Source organism: Mus caroli, chromosome 7, assembly GCF_900094665.2.
Source record: "Mus caroli chromosome 7, CAROLI_EIJ_v1.1, whole genome shotgun sequence".
Classification (NCBI taxonomy): Eukaryota; Metazoa; Chordata; class Mammalia; order Rodentia; family Muridae; genus Mus; species Mus caroli.
The window spans coordinates 104,828,804-104,855,205 of record NC_034576.1 but is presented as its reverse complement, the minus strand read 5'-3'; the positions used below and the strand labels follow the sequence as shown (position 1 = coordinate 104,855,205).

General features: G+C 39.5%; 1 protein-coding gene across 5 annotated transcripts in view; it reads left to right on the top strand.

Annotated features, from left to right (window-relative positions):
- Nup98 (nucleoporin 98) overlaps window positions 1-26,402 on the top strand; it is a 92,917-nt gene that overhangs the window by 61,985 nt on the left and 4,530 nt on the right. For all 5 annotated transcript variants that reach the window (XM_021167277.2, XM_021167276.2, XM_029480156.1 and 2 more), the window contains 12 exons: window positions 2,109-2,286; window positions 3,722-3,886; window positions 10,383-10,565; window positions 11,153-11,306; window positions 15,313-15,742; window positions 17,460-17,689; window positions 20,284-20,550; window positions 21,260-21,417; window positions 22,457-22,600; window positions 23,730-23,872; window positions 25,005-25,226; window positions 25,943-26,184. In XM_021167277.2, coding sequence (XP_021022936.1) covers window positions 2,109-2,286; window positions 3,722-3,886; window positions 10,383-10,565; window positions 11,153-11,306; window positions 15,313-15,742; window positions 17,460-17,689; window positions 20,284-20,550; window positions 21,260-21,417; window positions 22,457-22,600; window positions 23,730-23,872; window positions 25,005-25,226; window positions 25,943-26,184 — 2,516 coding nt within the window. The remainder of the gene's footprint in view (window positions 1-2,108; window positions 2,287-3,721; window positions 3,887-10,382; window positions 10,566-11,152; window positions 11,307-15,312; window positions 15,743-17,459; window positions 17,690-20,283; window positions 20,551-21,259; window positions 21,418-22,456; window positions 22,601-23,729; window positions 23,873-25,004; window positions 25,227-25,942; window positions 26,185-26,402) is intronic.

Sequence of the window (26,402 nt, the reverse complement as noted above, 5' to 3'; positions counted from 1 at the left end):
ACATGCATGTTTGCACACTCACAAATTTTTGTTGTTGTTGTTTGAGAATAGAACAGAGGGTCTGGTATACCTCAGTTGTAGAACATATCTTTAGCGTGAGGGAGGGAGGCCCTGTGTTGTATCTCCAGCCTCACTGCTCTTCTCCTGCAGGATGACCTTGGCAGTATGAAATATCTGGTTGGACCAGTTAAGACCACAAATTTCATGTTCATTTTTGCCACAATAAAAAAGTAAAATAAGGCCAGGTGTGGTGGTGCACGCCTTTAATCCCAGCACTCGGGAGGCAGAGGCAGGTGGATTTCTGAGTTCGAGGCCAGCCTGGTCTACAAAGTGAGTTCCAGGACAGCCAAGGCTACACAGANAAACCCTGTCTCAAAAAAAAAAAAAAAAGTAAACCTAGAATCACCTGAATGATGATATGCTAATCCAGCCTCTAGGTAAAAAGCATGGAAATGAGGAGGACAGAGCACCTGAACTCTGATATTGATAGACGATACATGATGAATGTTGTATCAATATTCACTGTTACTTAACATATTCTAAACACCTGTACACATAGAATATTAATTTATTAAAACCAATCCATAAGTATTTTTGTTTTTTGTTTCTTATGGGCCTCAAAATACTCACTTAGATGGTTGTAGTAATAAGCTGCACCTCCAGCCCAATGACTGCTACAGCAGTTGTTTTTAAGTGTAATGACTTATGCTAAGACAGACTGTAAATAACTGATAATATTACACTTGAAATAAATGCAATCTGACTCTAAAACCAATTTGAGTTCATTATGGTAGATTTGATACTTTGTTCTTAATCTCTTCTTGAGTTGTTCTTCTTCTTCTCCTTCTCCTCCTTCTCCTCCTTCTCCTCCTCCAATTCAGGAGCAATGCGAGCAAAACTCAGGCCCATCTAGAAATGCATGCAGTATGTACTCTGTTTTTATGGTACTTTGACTGTACATATGCCTATACAGTACACTCCTGCCTGTTGTTCTCATATTAGAAAATGCTGACAGATCCCTGGAACTGGAATTACAGACTGTATTAGCTGCCATGGGGTGCTTTGAAGGGAATCTGGGTCCTCTGGAAAAGTACCCAGTGCACTTAGCCATTAAGCCATTTTTCTAGCACCCACAGTATATACTCTTTAATCATTGCACAATTTCTAGCTCCAGGACTCCAGGTTTGGAACACCTGCAGAATAGTTCTAAGGAATTACTTCCTCCATCCTTTACTCTCCATCTATATTGTTGTTAATATCGTTTTATTTGTTTACCTTCTTATTTTATGTGTATGAATGTTTTGACTGCATGTATGTCTTTTTACCATGCACATGCAGTGTCCCAGTAAGAGAGTTTCAGATAACCCTGGAATTAAAATTCTAGATGGTTCTGAGCTGACACCTGGGTTCTGGAAACTAAATCCAGGTCTTCTCATCTTCACCATTGAGTCATCTCCAGCCCCATTTGATTGCTTTTCCCCGCTGAGATAGTCTCACTCTATAGCCCAGACTGGCCCCTCTGCTTTTCTCTCCTAAGTCCTGGAATTACAAGGCATGAACCTCCACACCCAGCCTCAGACCTATCTTTGCTATTTACAGTGGTGTTAGTTGGATCTCTAGCATGTCTTTCTGTTGTTTTGTTTTCTAGTTTTTTTAAGAAAGAGTCTTACTATGTAGCTCTGGCTGTCCTGTAACTCACTCTGTACTCTGTGGGCCTGTCTATGTGCAAGCATGTATTAAATCTAGATTTTGCACAAGAGAGGAAACATTCATTTGTCTTTGAGTTTGCCTTACTTTGCTTAATAAAATAATCTGCATCCCCTACAAATGCTGTGATTTCTTTTTTCTTTACTGCTGGGGGAAAAAGTATATACCACTTCTTTTATCCATTCATGTGATATATATCTAGGCTGTTACCACAACTTAGCCATTGTGAATAGTATCGCAACATGAATGTAGAAATGCCTTTGTATGCTTTGGGTTGATATAGCTGGATCACATTGCAGTTGTCTATTAGTCTTTCAGGGAAGGACTATTAATTCCATAGTGGCTACACTTCTCTTTTTTAAGTATAAAGCATTTACATTTTGTCTGTTTGTAATTTACAGGAAGGCTGAAGTTACTTTGGATGGAGTTTGGCCAACAGATAAAACATCCCGGTGTTTAATAAAGAGTCCAGATCGACTTGCTGATATCAACTATGAGGGGAGATTAGAAGCAGTCTCAAGAAAGCAAGGGGCCCAATTCAAGGAGTATCGGCCTGAAACTGGTTCTTGGGTATTTAAGGTATAGTTACTTAATCGACTTCTAGCTTTTGGAGTTAGAAAATTAACTCATCAAAAATCTTTGTCTCTTTCTTAAATATTGGTTTATTGGTATTTGTGTGTGTGTCTGTGACTGTCCGTCAATCTCCGGTGTCTTCCTCTGTTGCAATTTATTATCTATTTATTAATTCATTCATTCATTAAACTGGAGGCATAGTCTCAATGTGTAGCCTTGGCTGACCTGCCAGTTATTTTGTAGAATAGGCTGTCCTTGAATTCCTGCTTTTTTCATAATTAAAGACATGCACCACTACCCAGCTTGTCTAATTGTTTGAAGCAGTCTCTCACTGAATCTGGAGCTCCCTAATTCAGAAGACTGGCTGGCTGGCTGGCTGGCTCCAAGAACCCAAAATACTACTGCCTCTCCAATACTGGGCTTGTAGATGTGCTGCTCTTACCCAGCTTCTTGTTGGAGGAGGAGGGGATTTATTTATGCATATGAATGTTGTCTTCCTATATGTCTTTCTGACCGCAGAGGATATGGGATCCCATTATAGATGTTTGTGAGCCACCATGTGGTTGCTGGGAATTTGACTTGAGACATCTACAAGAGCAACCAGTGCTCTTAACCACTAAGCCATCTCTCCAGGCCTAGATTTTTTTTTATTTATTTATTTTTGTTATTTTATATTGGTGAGTATTTTGCATGCACATCTGTGTAACACAGGAGTGGCTAGAGCCCAAGGAGGTGGTGAGCCTCCCATGTGGGTGCTAGGAATTGAACCTGGATCTTTGCAGCAAGTTCTCTTAACCACTGAGCCAACTTTTCAGCATTGGGTGATTACATTTTAAGTCTCATGTGTGTGAGTTTGTGTGTGTGTGTGTGCGCGGGGGCTTTTTGTTTGTTTTTTGGGTTATTTTTTTCCCCAAACAGGATTTCTTTGTATCAACCTGGCAGTCCTGAAACTCACTTTGTAGACCTGGCTGGCCTAAATCTCAGATCCACCTGCCTCTGTCTCCCTATTGCTGGGACTAAAGTTGTGTGCTCATTGTAATCTATTGCAAATATTCACTTAATTTTGAGCAACTATTAGGTGCACTAGACATTGTCAAAGTCATAGAAAACTAACACATTGATATTTAACATGTTCTTTTACTTTAATTATTTGAGATTTATTTACTTACTTAACTTACTCATTTCTGTGCATTTTGCCCTTGGAAGCCAGAATTGGGTATTGGAATCTCTGAAACTAGAATTATAGACACTTGTGAGCTGTTGTGTGGGTCCTCTGGAGGAGCCACCAGTACTTTGAACTACTGAGCTGTCTCTTCAGCCCCTGCTTTAACTATTTTAAGCTTTAATCTATTTTTGTCCTTTTTCAAAAGTATTAAAGATATTTCAAGAGAAGAGTAAAGAAAATACTTCATTGACTTTGCTGGGTTTCTTTTCTTCATAGGTCTCCCATTTTTCCAAGTATGGCCTTCAGGATTCTGATGAAGAAGAGGAGGAACACCCACCGAAAACTACTTCAAAGAAGCTGAAGACTGCCCCTTTGCCCGCTGCAGGCCAGGCAACCACTTTCCAGATGACTCTTAATGGCAAGCCTGCACCCCCACCTCAGGTAGAGAAGGGCAGAGAATGTGAATGCAGCTGTGGTAAAGAAGTCAGAGCAGTCCTTCAGCTTCTCAGCTGTGCAGCCCTGGGAACTAAGTGCAAGGGAGGGCACAGTGCTACAGGCTTCTATTTTTTACTCAAGATTTAAAGAATTTTCTTGCTGTTTGGACCATTCTTCTACAGATTGTAACTTTCAATTTCTCTCATTTGGACTTGTAATGTTTTGATCAGTGATCAACTTGAGGTAGCATTTTGCTTGTGTAGCGTTGATGCAAAGTAAATCCTACTTTTATTGATTTTATGATGTGCAGTCTGATCTTGTTTTTTTTTTTTTTACCTCCATCACTTTTTAAAAGTCAGATTAATTTTCTGCAAGAGTTTAGTTCCTTTTTCTCAAGTTGTTTCAGGTAAATTTGTAATAACTATTTTAATAATTGTTACAAAAATATATAATTTATAAAAGCAAGTAAATTATTTAGCTTGGAGAGAATAGGGACTGTTGTTTATTATAATTATTTGTGTAATATCCTTTCTCAGTATTGTTAAACCATTAGAAGCCTTTTGTCCTCGTAGGGAAAGGTTTGTAAATTAGTTATTAGGTTGTTTCTTTGAATGGTAAAGTGGGTTACTTTAATTTACTTTAATTTTACTTTAATTTTACTTTTAATTTAATGTGATTTATACTCAATCAAGATAAAGCGATATTTTTGACTTACTGACTTACTCCTACAAAGAAGAGTTGTTTATGGGACTTTGTAAAACACCCTCTACCTCTCAGCTACTAAAAGCAGGACCTTTGGGATTTTTCCATGCTACAATTATTTTGGCTGCTCAGATGTGTGATTTTTATGATTTATTAAATAATTTCTGGGGAGGCACTTTCTGGAGAATCTTGTGTATGTTCATGTTTTGTGTATGGGTGGATGGGGAGGGCACGGTAAATGTGGAAGTTGGAATGGTATCCCTTTGAAACCAAAACAAAACTCCGCTCATCAATGTTTGACTTAGAAGCCAGAGGCAGTTGGATTCCTCTGAGTTCAAGGATAGTCAGATCAACGTAGAAAATTTCAGGCCAGCCTGAGCTACATAGTAAGATATTCTCTCAAGAAATCTGTAAGTGAATTTTTTTATTTATCTTTTTTCTTTTTATGATTCCTATTTCAGATTGCTCTTTCCAGTGTTTCCCTCTGCCCAAGTCTTTTCTAAAAACAGAATCAAATAACCTTTTTTTTTTTTTTTTAATCTCTCGCTGATAAACATGAAGAGTGATAAAGATATGGCTGAAAAAGAGTAGCTCCATCTAGGTAAACAGATCAAATTTATGCAGTATTGGCACTTGATAGCTTTAATCACCAGAACCAAACACTAGGTGAAAAAACAGAAATTTCTGTTCTTAGCAACTGACAATGTAATAGGCAAGAGCTAATTAAAAAACTGAGAGAAAAAGATAACTCAGGGGCTGGTGAGATGGCTCAGTGGGTAAGAGCACCCGACTGCTCTTCGGAAGGTCCAGAGTTCAAATCCCAGCAACCACATGGTGGCTCACAACCATCCGTAACGAGATCTGGCGCCCTCTTCTGGGGTGTCTGAGGACAGCTACAGTGTACTTACATATAATAAATAAATAAATCTTTAAAAAAAAAAAAGATAACTCAGAACGAGAGAGCTGCTAAGGATTCACATTGGGCAAATAGAATCTAGTGAGCAGGGTACTGAGTGGTTTTAAGAAGTTGATAGACAGTGAGCAGAGTGAGAGAGAAGTTCTGTTTGTGTGCATTATGAAGCCTTTGCGCATGTTAGACAGGGCTCGTGTCACCCCTTCCTATTCCCTGGTGACATTTGAAGGAGCTAGAAACCACCTGTGGCTATTACTAGTGTTGGTTACTAAGATCCTGTACTTTACTAGCATAGGGAAACTACCTGAACTGTCGGAATGAAGAACAGACAGTACATTCTTTTCATTCTTGAATCGAAGAATCATACTGTTGCGTTCTTCTTGGAGAAACTGATTCCCATAAGGTGTTTCTGAAGTCTGGAGGATCCACCCTCCACCCCTCACAGTAGATGGCAACCTATCTCAAACTATAATGAAAAAGGAAATTAGAAAAGATGGAAGGTTGTTTCTTGAACTGTTTAGGAAAATATATCTTACTTTAAGGGTCACATTTGTATAATACTGCTTTTGCTCCTAAAAAAGCAGGTATGACTAAAAAACAAATAAAAAAATTTTTTTGTATGATCTTGTGTAACTTCTAGGTGAGAGAAAATGTTGACACGTGATCCTTTGTTGCAGGCAAATTAAGGCTACTGTGGAAAGTTTTTTCCTGTGATTTTATTAGTTTCAAGTTTCTGGTTTTGGTTCCAGTATCTAGCTGATTGCTTCAATAGTATGGATAGCTTGACTTTTTTTTTTTAATTTATTTTATATAAATGAATGCTCTATCTGTATGTACATCTCCATGCCAGAAGAGGGTGTCAGATCACATAGATAGTTGGGAAGCCACCATGTAGTTGTTGGGAATTGAAATGAGGACTCCTGGAAAAGCAGCCAGTACACGTTATTGCTAAGCTCTCTCTCCAGCCCCAAAAGCTTGATTTCTTAAATCAACCATCATGTGAGTCCCATGGATCTTCCATGGGATTCTGACATACTTAATCTAATAATTCTCCCCAGCTGATGGAGATGTATGGGCAAGTTTTGAAACTTGAACAGCTTGAAACTTTTGACACATGTGTAGACACAGATGTAGCTTTTACCTCAACCTTGTAATTGAACTGAATCTGAATCCAGTGACAGTAAATCAAGATAGCTTGCTCAGAAACCTCATGTGCAAAGAAATGTAAAAGAAAAGGGTTTAAGATTTTTTTTCATATGTATATTTTGTCCATATGTATACATGTGTACCCATTGCATTCCTGGTGCCTATTTAAGATGGAAGAAAGTATCAGATCCCTGGAACTTGTGTTTTTCATGGTTGTGAGCCACATGTGAGTACTAGAAACCAAACCTGTGTCCTCTGCAAGAGCAGCAAGTGCTCTTAACTGCTGAACCATTAAAAGTTTTTGGTTGGTTGGTTGGTTGGTTTTCTTCTTCAGGAAAAGGGGTATCATGGTTTAGGGGATAAGATTTATGTATGCTGTTACTTGAAATAAAAGGACACTATCCTAAACTGATCCAGTTATTAACACAGCTTTTTCCAGAAAATATCTTTGATTCCCACAGACCTCTCAGGAGTTCTGGTTTTTCCCACTCTCACTCAGTCTACAGCGTTTTTTTATTCTGGCTTCTGAAAACTGGTCTGCAAAGATTACTTAAAAAATATATATTTTAGAGTAATTTATTGAAATTTCTTAGGTATACTTTAATGAAATTCGTGCACAAGGATTCCAGAAACTTTGCCAGTTTCTCGGCTTTATTGTATTTTCCTCCCTCCTTGTCCATTTACTGGGTAATGTTAGCTTTAATGACTGTGTAAAGGCGCAGCATAGAAAATGCTGTCTTCAGCACTCTTATATGTCTGTCCTATGCATCATTGTCTAAATTGGTCCCTTCATGAAATCCTCCCAGTTTGCCTGGGTGCTGTGGGTAAGGATTCCTTGGTGTAGCCTAGGAACATGATAGTAAGGGCAATAAGCTGGTGCCATTCTTCCTTCCCTCCTTACCTACCTGTCCTTAGTCCATGTCTTTTTATGGTAAGCTGCTTTTTCTGCTTCTTGCCAGATGCTGCATTAGGTATAAAGCACAACGCACTTGTTCACTGAATTAGTTGATTTACTAGGTAAAGAAAACAGTAAACCATGATTCCTGTTTTCAAGCCTTAACTGCCTAGTAAACCAAACGTATGTAGGAAATGATAATACATTTTGATACATGATGTTAAATAGAAAAAGCAGTACTGAGGAAGTGACAACCAGTATCTTGCTGATAGAATGCGGAATATCAACATTTGCTGAAAGGAGCTCTGGCTGAGAGTATAGCTCAGCTTAGCATGTACCTAGCACACACAAGGCTTTTGGCTCGATCTCCAGTAGCACATTAAAAACTTGTTTCCTCAAGCCTTTAATCCTAGCACCTGGTACACAGGTGAGTGGATCTCAGTGAGTTTGAGGGCAGTCAGGGCTACAAAGTGAGACCCCGTCTAAAAAAGTAAACATATTTAAACATACTAGGGAACTTAGGGGAAGAAAGTTCCTGTATTTATAGCATGGGAGCTTCACACCAGGATCTCCTTGCTAGGCCCTTACCACCAAGTTCCCATCCCCAGGATTTTAGAGCATAAAAGTAGTCTAATATGCTAATAACTTCGCCTTAAAAACTTGGGGGGGCGGGGCAATGGTTACTGTCAAACCCATCTGTGCCTTGAACATGTCAGGAATATGCTGTGCCACTGAACTTGGGACCTAAGCCCAATGTTGCCTTGGGAACATTATCTAACTTTATTTGAGCAGTTTTAGGACAATGTCTACAACTTAAGAGGTAAAGCACCCTTGTACCATAGCTGCTCAGTTTTTTCCTAGTTGTTCATGGGGTCACCTATTCTCTCAGTAAGGCTGTTTGTTAAAGGAATGCAGGATAGCCGTAGAAAATGTCCAGTTAAAGAAGAAATTGAAAAGTTTGGCTAATAGTGGCTATTTTTGTTCAAAGAGATCATAAAAAATTATAACTAATGCCTCAGTACTTAAGAGGCTGAGACAGCAGGATGTGTGTTCAAGGCCATCCAGGCCTACATAGTGAGACATTGGACTCTAAAATAAATGTGCAAAACTCTTTAAATATGTTTGTTTATAGATGTTTTGCTTGTATCTTTGTCTGTGTACTCTGTGTATGCATTACCTTCAAAGGCCAAAGAGGGCATTGGATCCCTTGGGGGTTTGAGTTACAGACCAGTGGGAGCCACCATGTGGGTGCTGGGAATCAAACCTGAGTCCTCTGTAAGTTCTGCCCATGTCCTAACCACTGAGCTATATCTCACAGTCCCTGCAAAACTTTCTAAGTGACATTGAAACCCTGTCTTTAAAACGAGGAAAATACTTATATCACAGCATCTATTTAAAATATAGAATAAAATAAAGCACTCATGAAAAATCAGCCAAACAGGATGAGTTATGTGATGTAAATTATAGTTTTTTGGAAGAAATGATTAATACTACCTTTTTGTCTTGAAAATGTTTTATGAATTGTCTCAGTTACTTATTCACACTTCTGTGTGTGTTTAGGATATAACATAACAAATTTGTATTAAACTAGTTTATAGTGCACTTCCATTTTATAAGCATGTTACCATAAACTCTCATGTGTGTATACAAGAACATATGTACAGGTATGTGTAGAGACTGGGGGTTGATAACAGTTATCTTCCTCTGTCACTCTCCACCTTATATTATTGAGAAAGGATTTGTTCACTGAACCTGGAGCTTACCAGTTAGCTAGTCTTACTGGCCAGCCCAGAGAGCCCCTTGCTTGTACCCCACAAGGCCTGACTTCTTTCATGGTACTCTAGATCTAAATTTACCTCTTTGCACCATTCTTACTGAGCCATCATCTCCTTAGACACCATCTCTTTGTAACTATTATTTCTTTAAAATTGCTTTATAAATATAGATGTAACTTTGATTCTTTAAAACAAGATTGTTCCTGCCCATAGCACTGCTGCTTATTTACCCTGATAGGGAAATTTAAGTATGAACATTTCTCATATCTCACATAAGACTCATACAGAGCACAGCTGACTCTAGTCTCCCAAAAGATTAAATTCCAGAACCAAAAATATTAGCTAGAAACTTATTTATACCCCAACAGTAGTGGGTACACCTTTAATTTTAGCACTTTGGGAGGCAGAGCCAGGCAGATCTCTCAGTTCCAAGACAGCCAGGCCTCCTCAGAGAAACTATCACAAAAAAAAAAATGAAAACAAAAGCAAAAAACTGTGAAGTTTGGGGTTGGAGAGACCCAGATTCAGATCCCAACATCTATGTGGTAGTTCACAGCCATCTAGAACTCCAGCCCTGAGGAATCTAAGCCTGTCCTCTAACCTCTTCTAACACCAGACACAGAGCGCATATACATACATGCAAGCAAAACAAACACCTAACAAAATGCAATTATTTGTGTACTAAGAATGTAATTTGGGGGAGTGCCTATCTAACATCTTAATAATGGTGCCTTTTTTCTCTTCCCAATTACTTCCAACCACAAGTCATTGGGAAGTCAGGGAGACCTGGTGTAAACCAGGAAATTATGGTTGCTAACAAAGAGAAGGTGTAATTTTTGTCTCTGAAGATCACTGTGGGCATTGACTCAGATACTCAACTCTGGCTCATGATAATTCCAAAAGGATGGTCCGAGAACCATTTTGTTAAACCCTTTATAACAAATCTGCTCTCATCTCTTAGAAAATGCAGAATATAATATTTCTTTATCATATTCTGAGTAAAGTTAATCGATCTACCATTACTCTGTTTGGCTTATTTGAATGTTGCTTCTCTGTTTTTGCTGTCTGCAGAGCCAGAGCCCAGAAGTGGAGCAGTTAGGCAGGGTTGTGGAGCTGGACAGCGACATGGTAGATATCACCCAGGAGCCAGTTCCGGATTCTGTGTTAGAAGAGAGTGTGCCTGAGGATCAGGAGCCCCTGTCTGCTTCAACACATATTGCATCTTCACTGGGAATTAATCCACATGTTTTACAGGTGACATTCTGGCCCATCCTTACTATGACAAAAAAGCAAACTAATCCTTACTACTCCTCTATGTCACATCACTTGTCTTGAGTACTGGTGTAAAGCTGTTGAGACCCCACTGTGAAGGAAAAGGAAGCAGGGTTCGTTCCTATTCAGTAAGGAAACTCTATACTGATAGTGAGGAAGTGGTCTCTGTTTACAAGACCTGATTTCTCAGCAACTTTTGTAACTTTACTGCCCTGACTTTACATAGCCGGTTAACAACTACTAGTTCTCTTAAATTGTACCTTGTCTGCTTTATAGAGTAATTTTGAGGTTTCAAACAGAAATTTTAGAGTCATGGTAAATAGATGTTTAATTTCTTCCTCCATCCACTTGCTTCAGCCTTTTTGTTTAGCTTTTGGCTTGTTTGACTTTAACGTCATTTACTGAATGAGGCACATATAGGATAAGTAGTGTGTTGCTCACAAAAATGTTATACTTGTTCTGGGCACAGGCTTTAAAAGAAACTAATTTTTGGTTCATATAGACTGCATTTTTCTTTCAGTGGTCTTTGATTTGGAAAATACTCATTCTGTAGATACTGCCTTTTTTAGATCATGAAAGCATCATTGCTTGTTGACGAAGAAGATGTAGATGCCATGGATCAACGCTTTGGTCACATCCCTTCCAAAGGAGAGACTGTTCAGGAAATCTGTTCTCCTAGACTCCCCATTTCAGCCTCCCACTCATCAAAATCCCGCTCCATAGGTACAGTATAAATGTGCTGGGTTCAAGGACACTTTCTAGATAGATTCTACTTTTCATGTTTCTTCTAGGCTGAATGGATCTCTTTAGCAGAACCCCTAAACTATGCATAACAATAGGCATATTTTTTTAACACATACCATACTCTTCCTACCATCTAAGGCAGGGAGATTGCTGTGGATTTGAGATTACCCAGAACAACACAGCAAGACCCAGGGAGCTTGGCTCAACAGCTAAGAACCCTTGTTCTTGCAGAGGACCCCAGTTCTCAGAAACCACATGGTAGCTAATAACCCTCTGTTCTCCGATTTCAAGGGATCTGACACCCTCTTCTGGCTTCCCTGGCTACCAGGCACACGCATGGTGCATATATATGTGTATGTATGTATATGTATATACACACACTCACACTCTCTCTTAAGCACTCATGCATACACATTAAATAATGTCTTTTTTTTTAAAATAAAAAAAAAACTGGGTCAGTGAATTGGTGTAGCTGGTGAAAAGTGCTTGCCGTCAAGCCTGAGGACCTGAGCTTGATCTCTAGAACCCACAGAGTGGAAGGAGAGAAATTACTTGCTGAAACTGTCCACTGACCTCCATGTGCGCACGCGCGCGCGCACACACACACACACACACACACACACACACACACACACGTTTTAAAACAGGAAAAGTAAAAGTGCTGACATGGCAGGTTTTTAAGCATCGTAAGTACCTCTTTGTTGGGCACTCACTTGTGCTCATTGGTTGATAGCCATGTTTAGTCACTTGTGAATGTGGATTACATAGTAAGCTCTAATCCAAACACCACCATAATACTTAGATTCCTCAAGTTAGCCATGCTCCTTTTAGTTAGTCCTTACATTCATTGTCTTACTGCTTTTATTGATCGCAAACTTCAAGTATCTACTTTTCCCTAAACCTTTGAAAGTCCCTGTGGGGTAATCACATTAGATTTAAAACTTTTACTTTTCCTACTAGGGTTGCAGATGATACTTCATAGAGTACTCACTGGCTGGAGAGAGGATGGCTCAGCAGTTGAAAGTATTGACTGCTTTCCATTGAGTGTGGGTTCAATTCTCAAGACCATCCCAGTCCCTGACACACAGTGCCCTCTTCTGGCCTCCTCAGTCAGGATACACATGCATGCACATGGTACACTATCATGCAGGCAGAAACACACACAATTTTTTTTTCTCGAAAAACTCTAAAAATAAAAAGATTATGGCATATTGATATCAGTGAGAATTTTTGGCAGTTGTAATTCAAAATACATTGAAAGCTAAAGAACTAACACCAGAAATTTTCTGAAAAGATAAATAGGGGCCAGCAAGAAGGCTTAGCATGTAAAGATGCAAGTTTGATTCCTAGGACCCACATTGTAGACAGACTAAACCAACTCCCTAAAGTGGTCCTCTTAACCTCTCCTTACGTTCATACACACACACACACTTTAAAAACCAAACTATATTGAGGGGCATGGTAGCTCACACAATCTCTGTCCTATTGAGTTCAGCCTGAGATTTATACCAAAATGCTATCTCTAAAACATATTAGATATTTGCACTCACAGTAAACTTGACTTTTAATAGAAGCCTGCGCTCTGGGGTATTTCTTTTCATCTCAGCTCTTAGAGACCTAGGGAAGAAGGATTTAAGAGTTCAGGATGAGCATGGCATCTTAGCAAGACTTCATCTCTGCATCTCTGTTTTAGTTAGGGTTTTACTGCTGTGAGCAGACACCATGACTACAAGGTAGGAGCATGGCAGCATCCAGGCAGGCATGGTGCAGGCAGAGCTGAGAGTTCTACATCTTAATCCAAATGCTGCTAGTGAAGACTAACTTCCAAGCAACTAGGGTGAGGATCTTATGCCCACACCCACAGTGACACACCTCCTTCAACCAGGTCACACCTATTCCAACAAGGCCACACTCCAAATGGTGCCACTCCCTGGCCCAAGAATATACAAACCAAGCCGGGCGTGGTGNCGCACGCCTTTAATCCCAGCACTTGGGAGGCAGGCGGATTTCTGAGTTCGAGGACAACCAGGGCTATACAGAGAAACCCTGTCTCGGGAAAAAAAAAAAAAAAGAATATACGAACCATCACAATCTCAAAAAGAATTTTTTTTTAATGTTGTGTATAGATGCTTTTTCCTGTGTGTATTTCTGTGTCACTTGTGTGCCTGGTGTCTACAGACTGGGATACATGTCTGATTACCTGGAATTGGAGTTACAGACATTGTAAGCGACTACATGGTTGATGGGGATTAAACTCGGGTAATCTGGAAGAGCAGTCTATGGTCTTAACCTATGAGCCATCTCTCTAGCCCGAGGAAAAAATACTTTAGCTTGTTAAAGCATCCCTTAATAACATTTCCTCAGACTAGCACTGAACAGTATATGTCAGCACTTCAGTTTTTATCTGTATGGGATTTGTTGTGGTTTTATTTTGTTGGTTTGTTTGTTTGTTTGTTTGTTTGTTTGTTTTGGGTTTTCTTATGTTGAGGTTTTCGAGACAGGGTTTCTCTGTGTAGCCCTGGCTGTCCTGGAACTCAGTGTGTAGATCAGGCTGGTCCCAAACTCCCTGCCTGCCTCTGCCTCCAGAGTGCTGAGATTAAAGACATGTGCCACCATCACCAAGCTGTTTTTGTATTTTAGTTATACATAAGGCTGTACAAATACAAACTCAATTTTTAGATTTATCTATGTATATTGAATTTTTTTTTGACTGCATGCATGTATGTGTAACAGGTACATGCAGTGCCTACAGAGGTCAGTAAAGAGTGTCAAATTTCTTGAAAGTGAAGTTATGGTTGGTTGTGAGCCCCTATGTATACACTGGGTACCAAACTCAGATCCTCTGCAAGAGCAAGGAATGCTTTTAACTGCTGAGCCACCTTCTCTAGCCATTTTAATGTCCTTTTAGCACAGTCTCCATCCTCTTAGCCACTTACTTTGCCCTTTCCTGATTCTTGGTCCCCAGACAATTTTTCTTCTACTTTCATGTCAGTAGTACATAAATAATATTAGGAAATATGTAATATCCAAGATCCATAAATAAGAGAAAACTTGTAATATTTGTATTTCTGGAACTGATCTAATTCACTGTATATTATTGTCTCCAGTTGCATCCATCATTTTTAAAATAGTTTTATTGCATATACGATTTCAGTTAGGATATGACCCTTAAGAACAGTTTTACCCAGGCACATCACCCAGTCTTGCCACTTGATAGCGCTGTGGACTTAGAAAGGTCCCTTCTCTAAGCCCAATTACCTCAGTTTTAAAATGTGAGTGGTGGTAATAAGGCTTCCTGAAAAAGGGAAGTGTACACATACTGTCTTTAATGTTGTTATTAACATAATCCTCAAGGATTCTTGTTTTTGTTTTTTCCTTTATAAAATCATTAAAACTCTTGCTTTGATTTCACATCTGAAAGGGTAATTATCATGGACTGGAGAAATGGCTCAGTGGTAGAGAGCTCATACTGCTCTTGAAGAAGGCCCAAGTTTGATTCCCAGCATCCTTATCAGTCAGCTTACAACACCTGTAACTCCTGGTTCAGGAGAATTGGACACCTGGCATCCACAGACATTTACAGTCCTGTTGATATACCCACAAACATACACATAATTTAAAATCTTTTTAAGTAAATATTGTGGCATACTCCTTTAATCCCAGCATTCAGGAGGCAGAGTTCAAGGCCCACCTGGTCTACATAGTGAATTACAAGACAGCCAGGCTATACAGAGAAATCTTATCTGGAAAAACAACAACAACAAAGATAATTACTATAGCCAGGTGTGGTGCACACCTTTGATCCTAGCGCTCAGGAGGAAGAATCAGATGGATCTCTGGGGCTAGCCTTAATAGGTTCTAGGACTTAGGCTCCAAAGAAAAGTGATGATTGTAAAATCTGTCTGGATATCTTCATCCTTAGTGATTTTTATTGTTAATGAAGAAACAAACTGTGTTGTTTAGCATCTTTTCCTCTTTGTTTCAGTTGGTGGGTTGCTGCAATCAAAATTTGCAAGTGGAACTTTTCTTTCACCAAGTGCCTCTGTGCAAGAATGTCGCACTCCCAGGACATCAACTCGCATGAACATCCCATCCACATCCCCCTGGTCTGTCCCTCTGCCCCTGGCCACTGTGTTCACAGTGCCCAGCCCAGCCCCTGAGGTTCAGCTAAAAACAGTGGGGATACGAAGGCAACCAGGCCTAGTCCCTCTTGAAAAATCCATTACCTATGGCAAGGGGAAGCTCTTGATGGACATGGCCCTGTTCATGGGACGTTCATTTCGGGTTGGTTGGGGTCCCAACTGGACTCTTGCTAATAGTGGAGAACAACTGCATGGCTCCCATGAACTGGAAAATCATCAGGTTGCCGATTCTATGGAATATGGATTCCTGCCCAATCCAGTAGCTGTTAAATCGTGAGTTATGTTTATTGATGCTTTGGGGGAATGTCCACATTATAGTTGGGGCTGTTCTATTATCAAGAAACCCAAGGTCAGCACCCTGCTTTTTGATCTCTCTATATAAATTTTTAACCCAAGTATAAGTATTTCATATATGTTATGTACATAGTATCATATATGTTCCTTTGTAGTCCCTACAATTAAGTCCTCTGGTAATTATCATACAAAATGTATTGCATTTACACCAAATATGTACAGTTTTCTTATGTATTTTTTATAATCCTAATAAGTTTGTGTATATTTACTATGGATTAAACGAATATGATTACTTTATTAATTTTTTAATTGATTTTGAAAAATAAAGATCATCAGTTTCATGAGCATCTCAGGAAAATCCATTCTAAATTTACTAATTGACTCTAGATATGGTATTGTATTATTTTGGAGATTATTAATATCAGTTTTAAAAATTGTATCAAGTTCAGACTGACTTCATGTTCATCTAAATTTGTAACCGATCTGGGCATGGTGGTACGTATGTATAATCCCAGCACTAGAGACAGGCAGAAGACTTCACAAGTTATATAGCAAGAACCTCTCTTAGAAACTCAAGTGCTAATACAGCCCAGCAGAACTAGCATGCCCAAGACCCTCACTTCAGTCTCTAGCACAACAATTTAAAGCAGATACAAACAAAGGAATTAAGTCATTTAGAATCGGGCCGTATGTGTTGGTATATGCATATAATCTAGTCACTTAGGAGATAGAGGCTGGAGAATCAGAAATTCATCGTCTTTCTTGGCTATATATCAAGTTTAGGGTTACATGAGATGTATCTCAAAATATTTGTTATCTATAAACTTACCTTCATAACTTTTGACACCTAAGTATTTGTAAACTAGGCATTCTACATATATCTTTTGATGTTTAGATCATGTCCACATAAGTCGTGAAGCAAGTAATACTGACTCCCATACTTGTACCGAGCTGTGCTTTGTTGCATTAAAATGTATTGGTTATCTTGCACTTTGTATCATTAATCATCCATGATTTTATAAACAATAGCATTGGCCACTTGGAAATTATTGTTCACTAATTTTACACATGTTGGGAAATATAAAGTTCTTACTATTTTAATAGACCTCATTAGTCTTTTTAAGGTTTAAGAAGCTGACACTGTGTAGAATATTTCCTATTCTTCCAGAGGACCCAAGTTTGGTTCCCAGCACCCACTGTGGACAGCTCATAACCTCTTGTAACTCTCACTCCAAAGTATCTGACACCTACTTGTGGATTCTACAGTCATCATCTGCCTCTGACCACAATATATACACATAATACATAAAAATAAGTCTTGAACAATCATTGATAAAAGTAGAGTTAGGTTCTCAGGACTGTGAGTGTAGCTCAGTTGGTACAGTGTTTACACAGTCAGTATGCACGAGGCTCTCGGTTTCATTCCCAGCACAGCAGAAGCCCATTAGAGTGGCCTGTGCCTGCATGCTTTGTAATCCCATCAGTTTGGAGGAATCTGGAGGCAGGAAGAAGAGATTCAATATGATCCTTAGTTACATGTTCAAGACAAGCCTGGGCTACATGAAACTCTGTCTCAAAAAACAAACATTTCAGTGAAATGCCTTTTATTCTGTTGGAAGTCAGAAATAAAGCCTAGGTTGGTTGTAGGGAAATTTCAGCTGTCTTCATTTTTTTACTCATCTGTTGTTTCTTCTAGTCTATCTGAATCCCCATTCAAAGTTCATTTGGAAAAACTCGGCTTAAGACAGAGGAAGCTGGATGAAGATCTGCAGTTATACCAGACACCTCTAGAGCTCAAATTAAAACATAGCACTGTCCATGTAGATGAGCTGTGTCCTCTCATTGTCCCCAATCCTGGGGTTTCAGTCATTCATGATTATGCAGATTGGGTTAAGGAGTCACCCAGAGATTTCCTGGAACTACCAAGTAAGTACACACCATGCTCTGACCTTTGTCCCAGGAGTCAGGTTAATAGTGACGCGTGTTTCTAGGAGGATGTGTTTCCTTACGGGTGTCAGATGGCCTGCTGTGCTTACACATTGCTGCAGTGTATCTGGAACAAGAAGAAAGAAATTATGAGTTACTGTCTTTAATCATTCTTATGGCTTGTAGTTTATAAATACTTCCTCAAAGACCCACAGCTAGTCAAAACCCTCAGATTTTGATAATTGTATTCCTTTTATTTCAAACCAAGATATTTAACTATGTGTTTTGCAAATCATCTTCATGAAAGGAAAAAAATTCCCCCTCTAAAATTGCCTTTAATTAGATTCTAAAAATAATAGTAACATGAGTAAGTGAAAAGAAGCCCTTTAGCTGACAAATACCAAGGACATTTAATAACTGTGCTCGTTGTTATGTGCAGGACGTTTAGATTTATAGCTATCAGCGCGTCAGGAGCTGGGCAGTTATTTGCCCTTTATCATTATTGACATGTGTTAACGATATGCATGTGTTTGTGTATTTGTGTGTAAACATACTTTAATCATACTCACCCCCTTTTATTCCCTTAATTTATCTCTTCCATATCCCCACTGGTCTCCTTACTCATTGTGTGTGTCAGTCTGTCATTTTGTTTTTGTTTTTTGAGACAGGCTTGCTTTGTGTAGCCCACTAAGCACAGCTTGTCTTTTTTTTAACTTCCTTGTTTCCTAAATTTCACTTAGAAAAGAAGACATGGGATACTAGTTTTATTTTGTTTTGTTTGGAGTGACTTACTTTGCTTACCATCAAATGCCATAGTTTATCTGCAAATGCCATAGCTTAATTCTTTGTGACTCAGTGAACCTCCACCATATAATACAGACTGCACTTTGTCTATCTAGTCCTCTGTTGAAAAGGCTTGTAAGATCAAGGCTGGCTCCCTAACTTGTCTACTGGAAATCAAGCTACACTCACAGTGTTCGTTATCTTTTATGAGTTAACTTTCATTCTTTGGGGTAAGAAGTCATATAGCTAAAACATAAAACATTTCAATTTTTTCAGGAACCTCCACACTTCTTGCCATGGTGACTAGACTAATTTATATATCCAGCAACAAAATACAAAAATTCCTTTTTCTGAGCTGGGCGTGGTGGCTCACGCCTTTAATCCCAGCACTCGGGAGGCAGAGGCAGGTGGATTTCTGAGTTCGAGGCCAGCCTGGTCCAGAAAGTGAGTTCCAGGAAAGCCAGTGCTACACAGAGAAACCCTGTCTCGAAAAACCAAAAAAGGAAAAAAAAAAAAAATTCCTTTTTCTCTAAACACTGTCAATCAGTACTTGTTAATTTTTGAGTAGTTTGGTTTTTATTTTTTCTTAATGTTAATCATTCCACTTAGAGTGAAATACAATCTCAAAGGAGTTTTGATTTGCATTTTTCTGATGGCTAAAGATTTGTACTTCATTTGGAAAGTATTGGCTCAGTTGCTTAACCACTTACTGATTTGTTTGTTTGTGTGGGTTTTTTTTTTTTTTTTTTTTTTTTTTTTTTTTTTTTTTTTTTTTTTTTTTTACTTTATTAGTCCTCTGTTAAACAGATTGCAAAGATTTCCGTCCTCCCATTTCATAATCTGTCTTTTCACCATTAAATTTTTTACAGTGCAAAAGCTCTTTACTTAAGTATGTATAATAATAATAATTAATAGAAATAGCTTTATAAAAACAACTTGTTGTTTATTAGAGTCTTCTGCAGGAAGGCATTACCTAGGCCTGTATCTTAGCACTTAACCAGTGTTTTCCTGTTTCATTTTAAATTATCAGGTCTTAAAGTCTTTGATTCATTTTGAGTTGATTAGATTCAAAGTGAGGTATAGGACCCTGCCTTCAGTCTCCAACACTGAAATATGCAGTGTGCTAGCACCTCTTGTTAAATAGCCATCTGTTCTCTAAATGTTTTAGCATCTTCATATGACAGGCCCTGCATTATATTTAATTTGTGTATGATTGTGTGTGTGTGTATGTGTGTGTGTGTGTGACTCAAATGTAAACTTGCAGGACAACAGCCTAGCAGTGGCTGTATTTCTACCAGATGTCTCTGAGAATGCTAATGCAGTCTGCTGCTGTTGTGGGGAGTCAAGTGTGAATGGTAAAAGAGTTCCAGCACCTACATGGAGAGTCATGGCCATCTTTAACTCCAACTAGTGCCCTCTTCAGACCTCAGTGGACATATTGCACATACATGCTGTGTAGACAGACTATTTATACACATAAAATAACTTTTTAAATGCATTTTGTAGCAAAATTTGGTCAAATTAGAAAATCTCCTCTTGATCATCACACTTAATAGCCATAATTAGACTAAGAAAATTTATTAAGGAGCATCAGGTTGTTATCTAAGTATCACAGGTGTCACAGGCACATGGAGTGAGCAAATACACCTTATAATTGTGCAGCTTATAAATTGAGATGAACAAATTGGGAGAAATGAGCTGGCAAACTTAAATGAGTGGTTTTTGTGCTGATATATTTTGCACCACTGTTAATGATGGCCTCTCAAGAGTTATCGCCAAACTTTAAATTATTGGTTTTTGTACTTTCTTAGTTGTGAAGCACTGGAGCCTGACATGGACATTATGTGAAGCCCTATGGGGCCACCTGAAGGAGCTTGACGGCCAGCTGGATGAGCCCAGCGAATACATTCAGACTCTGGAGCGAAGAAGAGCTTTTTCCCGCTGGCTGTCACATACCGCTGCACCTCAGATTGAAGAGGAAGTCTCCTTAACCCGCAGAGACAGTCCCATAGAGGCTGTCTTCAGCTACCTCACGGGCAGTAGGATTAGTGAGGCCTGTAGTCTGGCACAGCAGTCAGGTAGGAATGAGCTCCTCTCTACCACTACCTACTTCTCCACACTACCCCTGCCTCTCAATTGTAACTTGCCTTCTAAATATATCTAAGTAAGATTATTGGTTCCTCTAGAGACCATGTCTTGTTTTCCTAAACAATTCTCTGGAACCTTAAATATTATTTATTTAATTAAAATTTTGTTGATCTTATTATATGCATTTATAATAAAAATAAAAAATGCAGATAAGTAGAAAGCAATAGGACAAAATCACCCAAATTCTAAGACTTAGTCACTATAAACATTTAAATGTGTGATCTGTACTTAGGTGGTTATCCTTATAATGCATAGAATATGCACAGATATATGCATATAGGACAACATATTACATGCAAGTGGTTCAAAGTTGCTGTCCAGGTTGTCCTCATAGTATAGTGGTGAGTACCCTTGCTTGTCAAAGATAGCTCCCTGAAAAAAAGCTGGGCCAGGACAGAAACCCTGTATGAGAAACAGACTGAGATCCACCTGCTTCTGCCTCACAGATGCTGGGATTAAAGGTATGCACCACCATTGCCCGGTTTTAGCAGTTTTTTAATCTATAACATTGGCGTATTCCTTTGACAACTGCTGAACTGAGTCTTTTCTCCCAAACCTGGAAGAAGATGGTGATATCCTGTGTTTCATTAGGTCTGTAGATCCTTAGTCCTCATGAGAAAACTTGTGTTTCTCTTATAGGTGATCATCGCCTTGCCCTTCTTCTGTCTCAGTTGGTGGGAAGCCAGTCAGTCCGGGAGCTGCTCACCATGCAGTTGGCCGATTGGCATCAGCTTCAGGCTGACTCCTTCATCCATGATGAGCGATTGCGCATATTTGCCCTGTTGGCTGGAAAACCGGTAATGTCATACTAATTTTCTTATAAATCTTAGGCTATTAATATAACTGACAGTTTGGCCTTATTTCTAGGTAGAAATATTTTCAACCTAGTGTCAGTTAGTTGGGCATGGTGGCATACGCCTTTAGTCCTAGCACTTGGGAGATAAGATTCAGGTGGATCTCTGTGAGATCTAGACCAAGTTCAAGACAAACCTGGTCTAGAGAGGTCCAGGATAGCCAGGGCTACTTAGGAGACCCTATCTCAAAAAAAGAATTTTTAGAAAAAAAAAAATTAATACATTTGTTTGTGTTTTTGCACACTTGCTCTCAAATGTGTGTGTGTACGCTCTGGCACATGTATGAAGAACAAAGGATAACATGCCAGAGTTGATTCTCTCCTACCTAGTGGGTCTTGGGAGTCAAACAGGTCCTCAGGCTTTACTCATTCAGCCATCTCACTGGCCTAAAAATACTTTATTAATTAATATAAACTTGAAATAATATTGGGGCTGGCAAGATGGCACAGCAGGTAAAGAAACTCACTTGCTGTCCAGCCTGAAACCTGGTCAGTCATGCCCTGTAACCACCTCTAACAAACTTCTGATCTTCACACACCATGGCATGCATGTGCTCAAATACAAAAAGTCTATCCTATATCAGTAATATTTACATAGTAAACAATGTATAATTATGTCTTCTCAGACATTTTAAAATCTATATTGATGTATAAGTTCATATTTGCACAGTTTTTAATAGCCACAACTCTTCATTTTACCAATAATGGAATAATTATTTTAATCTAGTTTTTGCTGTTTACTCTTTGATTATCTCTTGTGTCTGTATGTCTTTCTCATACCGATTATGGCAAGAAAATGGGAGGAGAGATTTCACATTGAAGCCATAACATTAAGCCTGGGTATGGTGGCATACTCCTTTAATCTCAGCAGAGGCAAGAGGATATCTCTTGGTTCAAGGTTAATATAAGTGAACAGCTTATAGACAGGCAGTAGTAACCAAGGCAACCTAAAGTTGACATGGTAATGCTCTTGTCTCCCGCAGGTGTGGCAGCTCTCAGAGCAGAAACAAATCAATGTTTGCTCCCAGCTAGATTGGAAACGAACCCTTGCTATCCATCTTTGGTATTTGCTTCCGCCAACCGCCTCCATTTCCAGGGCTCTCAGCATGTATGAAGAAGCATTTCAGGTATGCATGAGAACTCTAGTGGGTACTTTGTCTTCCCAGAGAAGCCCTGCAAGCTGGGTATGGTAGGCACACCCTTAATCTCAGCACTTGGGAGACAAGAGGCAGGTGGCCATCTAGGGCTACATGATGAGACTCTGTCTCAAAAATTTTTTTTCTAAAGTCATAGAAAAAAACATCAAATAACACAATACTTATTGCTGATTGCCCTCTTTCAAAATAGTATAAAATTGAAGTAGTCCCAGCAAATTCAAAACTTTATCCTTTACCTTGCTTGCCTCGAGGCAGGGCTCCTCTTCAACTTCTACCATTTACTTTCTTTTCAGAGGATGGGGGTGGTACCTTTTTATTTATTTTTTTTCTTTATTTCCTTTGTTGGGGACTCTTTGAGACATGGTTTCTGTGTAGACCTACGCTGTCTTGGAACTCATTCTGTAGACCAGACTAGCCTTGAACTCAAAAATCTGCCTGCCCTTCCTTGCCTCTACCTCCCCACCAGTCTACCCACCCTTTGCTTCTATTCTATTTAAAGAAGTCATGAATTCTCTACTATTTTTTTCTACTTCTACATGAAGTGATTTTTTATTTCTAAGACTAGCTTATCCCTTTGGGAATTGCTTAAGCCTGACATCAGGTTAAATTTGCCCTTATTAACATTTAAGCTGAAATTTTTCAATGACATATCTCATGTCCCTTGTTACGATTGAAGTTAGAAAGTTGTTTTGAGCTGGATGTGGGGCACCCTTTTACTACCAGTGCTTGCAGGCAGGTGATGCTCTGTGAGTTCTAGGCTGGTCTAAATAGTGAATTCCAGGACTACATAGAATAGCTGTCCTCAACCTGTGGGTCATGGAGCCTTTATAAGTCAAACAACCCTTTCATAGGAGTCGCCTATGACCATGAGAAAACACAGACATTTACATTACAATTCCTAACAGTAGCAAATAGCAGTTATGAAAAGCAATGAAAATAACTTCATGATTGGGGTCACCACAACATGAGGAGCTGAATTAAAGGGTTTCCGCATTAGGAAGGCTGAGAACCACTGACAGAGCTTGTCTTAATGATTGAGACATGATACTACTAATTGAAAAGAGCTGTTATAATGCTTTTTTAAATTCTTCTTTTTCAGAATACTCCTGAGGGTGATAAGTATGCCTGCTCCCCTCTTCCTTCTTACCTGGAGGGCTGCGGCTGTATGGTAGAGGAAGAAAAAGACTCCCGGAGACCACTTCAAGATGTTTGCTTTCATCTTCTAAAACTCTACAGTGACAGGTAAACTAGGCCCAGGGTGGTAATCGCTTCAATCAATCCTTGAGATAAATAAGAATGCAGTGGGATAGGAAAATCACAGCAAACTGTCAACACAGTGCACACGATTCTGTCACAACAGAAACTTCCTAAAGCGATTCAGGGATTAATCCTCAGTCCTAAACTTTGAGGGCAGGATTGTTGTTACTCTAAATTAATATTGTTGTTACAGGAATTTACATAGTTGAGATCATTTGTGTTCTTTTGTGCCTGTCGTCTTTTCACTCAGCATGATGGTAACATTTATCTGTGTTAATGTGAATAACCAAAGTTGGTTTGGGGTAGATACTTGTTTTGGTGCTGCAGATTTTTGCATAATTTACATCCTGCTTTGCGGGTGGGTAGATAATTGTTGGTTTAGCTGTTAGGGATAAAATTGCTGTGGATATTTACAAAACTCACTTCATTAAGCCAGGTCTGGGAGACTGAGGTGAGAATGGTTCACAAAAGCCCAAAAGTTTCAGTTCCCTGGGCAGTGTAACAAGAATGCTTATTATTTTACATTTTCACTGGTGAGGTATAAAATTTCTAATTGCTGGATGTCCTCTTCAGAATTTGGTATATGTAGAGGTACTCTCTGTATGTTGTATATATTATATATTTTTCTTTACTTTGGTTGTTTGAGATTTTGTGTCAGTAGACTGGCCTAGAATTCACTCTCCCATGAGTTAGGATTATAATATTGTCCATGAAATAAGTTCTTACTAAGAGAATGGGCTGGTTAGTAGCTCTTTTTTTTTTTATGGTTTTTCGAGACAGGATTTCTCTGTGTAGCCCCGGCTGTCCTGGAACTCACTTTGTAGACCAGGCTGGCCTCGAACTCAGAAATCCACCTGCCTCTGCCTCCCGAGTGCTGGGATTAAAGGCGTGTGCCACCACGCCCGGCTTTTTTTTTTTTTTTAGCTCATATTTTTAATCCCAGCCTTCAGGAGGCAAATGGAAGTGGATCTGTGAGTTTACGGCCAGTCTCGTCTACAGATCAAATTCCAGGATAGCCAGGGCTTTGTTATTACAGAGAAACCCTGTCTCAAATAACCTGTTCAGTACAGGTGACCTGCCAGCCGAGTATCCTGACTGAATACTTTCTTCTCCTCAGACATTATGATCTCAATCAGCTATTAGAACCCCGAAGCATAACTGCAGATCCTTTGGACTACCGCCTAAGCTGGCACCTTTGGGAAGTGCTACGTGCTCTTAACTATACCCATCTCTCAGAACAGTGTGAAGGTGTGCTACAGGCCAGTTATGCTGGCCAACTGGAAAGTGAAGGACTCTGGGAGTGGGCCATCTTTGTCTTCCTACACATTGACAACTCGGGGTGAGTGAAAAGTCATTGAACCCGCTGGGAATATCCAGCACCTCAGGGCAGTACCTAAGGATTGCTGTTCAGGTCCAGTTCAGTAAGTGATTGCTTACAGTACTTCTCAATTTGTGGATCTTGATCCCTTTGGGAGTCAAAGGACCCTTTCACAGGGTCACCTAAGACTGTCAGAAAACACAGAGATTTACATTATGGTTCATAACAGTAGAAAAATTATGAAGCAGCAACAAAAATAATTTTATGGTTAGGGGGCCATAACAGCATGTGTTGCAGCGTTAGGAGGGTTGAGAACCACTGGCTTAGAACATCTGTTAGGTACAGCCATGTGATAAATCTCAAAGGGCCTGGAGAGATGGCTCATCAGTTAAGAGCACTTGGCTTCTTTTCCATGGGATCTGAGTTCAGTTCTCAGCACCTGTGTTGGGTTACCCACAACTGCCTGTGGTGACTCCAACTCTGAAGATCCAACCTGTGACCTCCAAAGGGACCTATAGTCATGTGCACATACATACCAACACACACATTTACACATAATTAGAAACAATAATATTTGAGATTAGACTTTGTGTTTTGTTTTGTTTTTTAAGTTTGAAGTGGTCCTCTAAAGATGAGATTGCCCCTTTGAGTAACTGCCCAGGGGACCATCTTACTGTCCACCATAGCCTTCTCCAGACCAGGAATGATGCTTATGCTAGTCTCTGTCTTCCCCACAGCATGCGTGAGAAGGCTGTTCGAGAGCTGCTGACAAGGCACTGCCAACTGTCAGAGACCCCTGAGTCTTGGGCTAAGGAGACATTCCTCACACAGAAGCTTTGTGTGCCTGCTGAGTGGATTCATGAGGCCAAAGCAGTTCGAGCACACATGGAATCCAATAAGCACTTGGAGGCCCTCTATTTATTTAAAGCTGGTCACTGGAACCGCTGCCACAAACTAGTCATTCGTCACCTAGCTTCTGGTGAGTGCAAACCACTAGGTAACGCTGCTATGCTCCCGAGTTACACCTGTGAACCTGTGAACCTTCTTGGTAGTTCAAGCAGAGATAGCATTCAGTTCAGGACACGGCAGGCTTAGTCTCATTTTCTATGAAGAGATGAAGACTGCAAAGAGACTTGTTCTGAGCAAGGGTCTATGAGGTGGGGAAAGATGGCACTGTTGTAGTTAACACAAACGTTC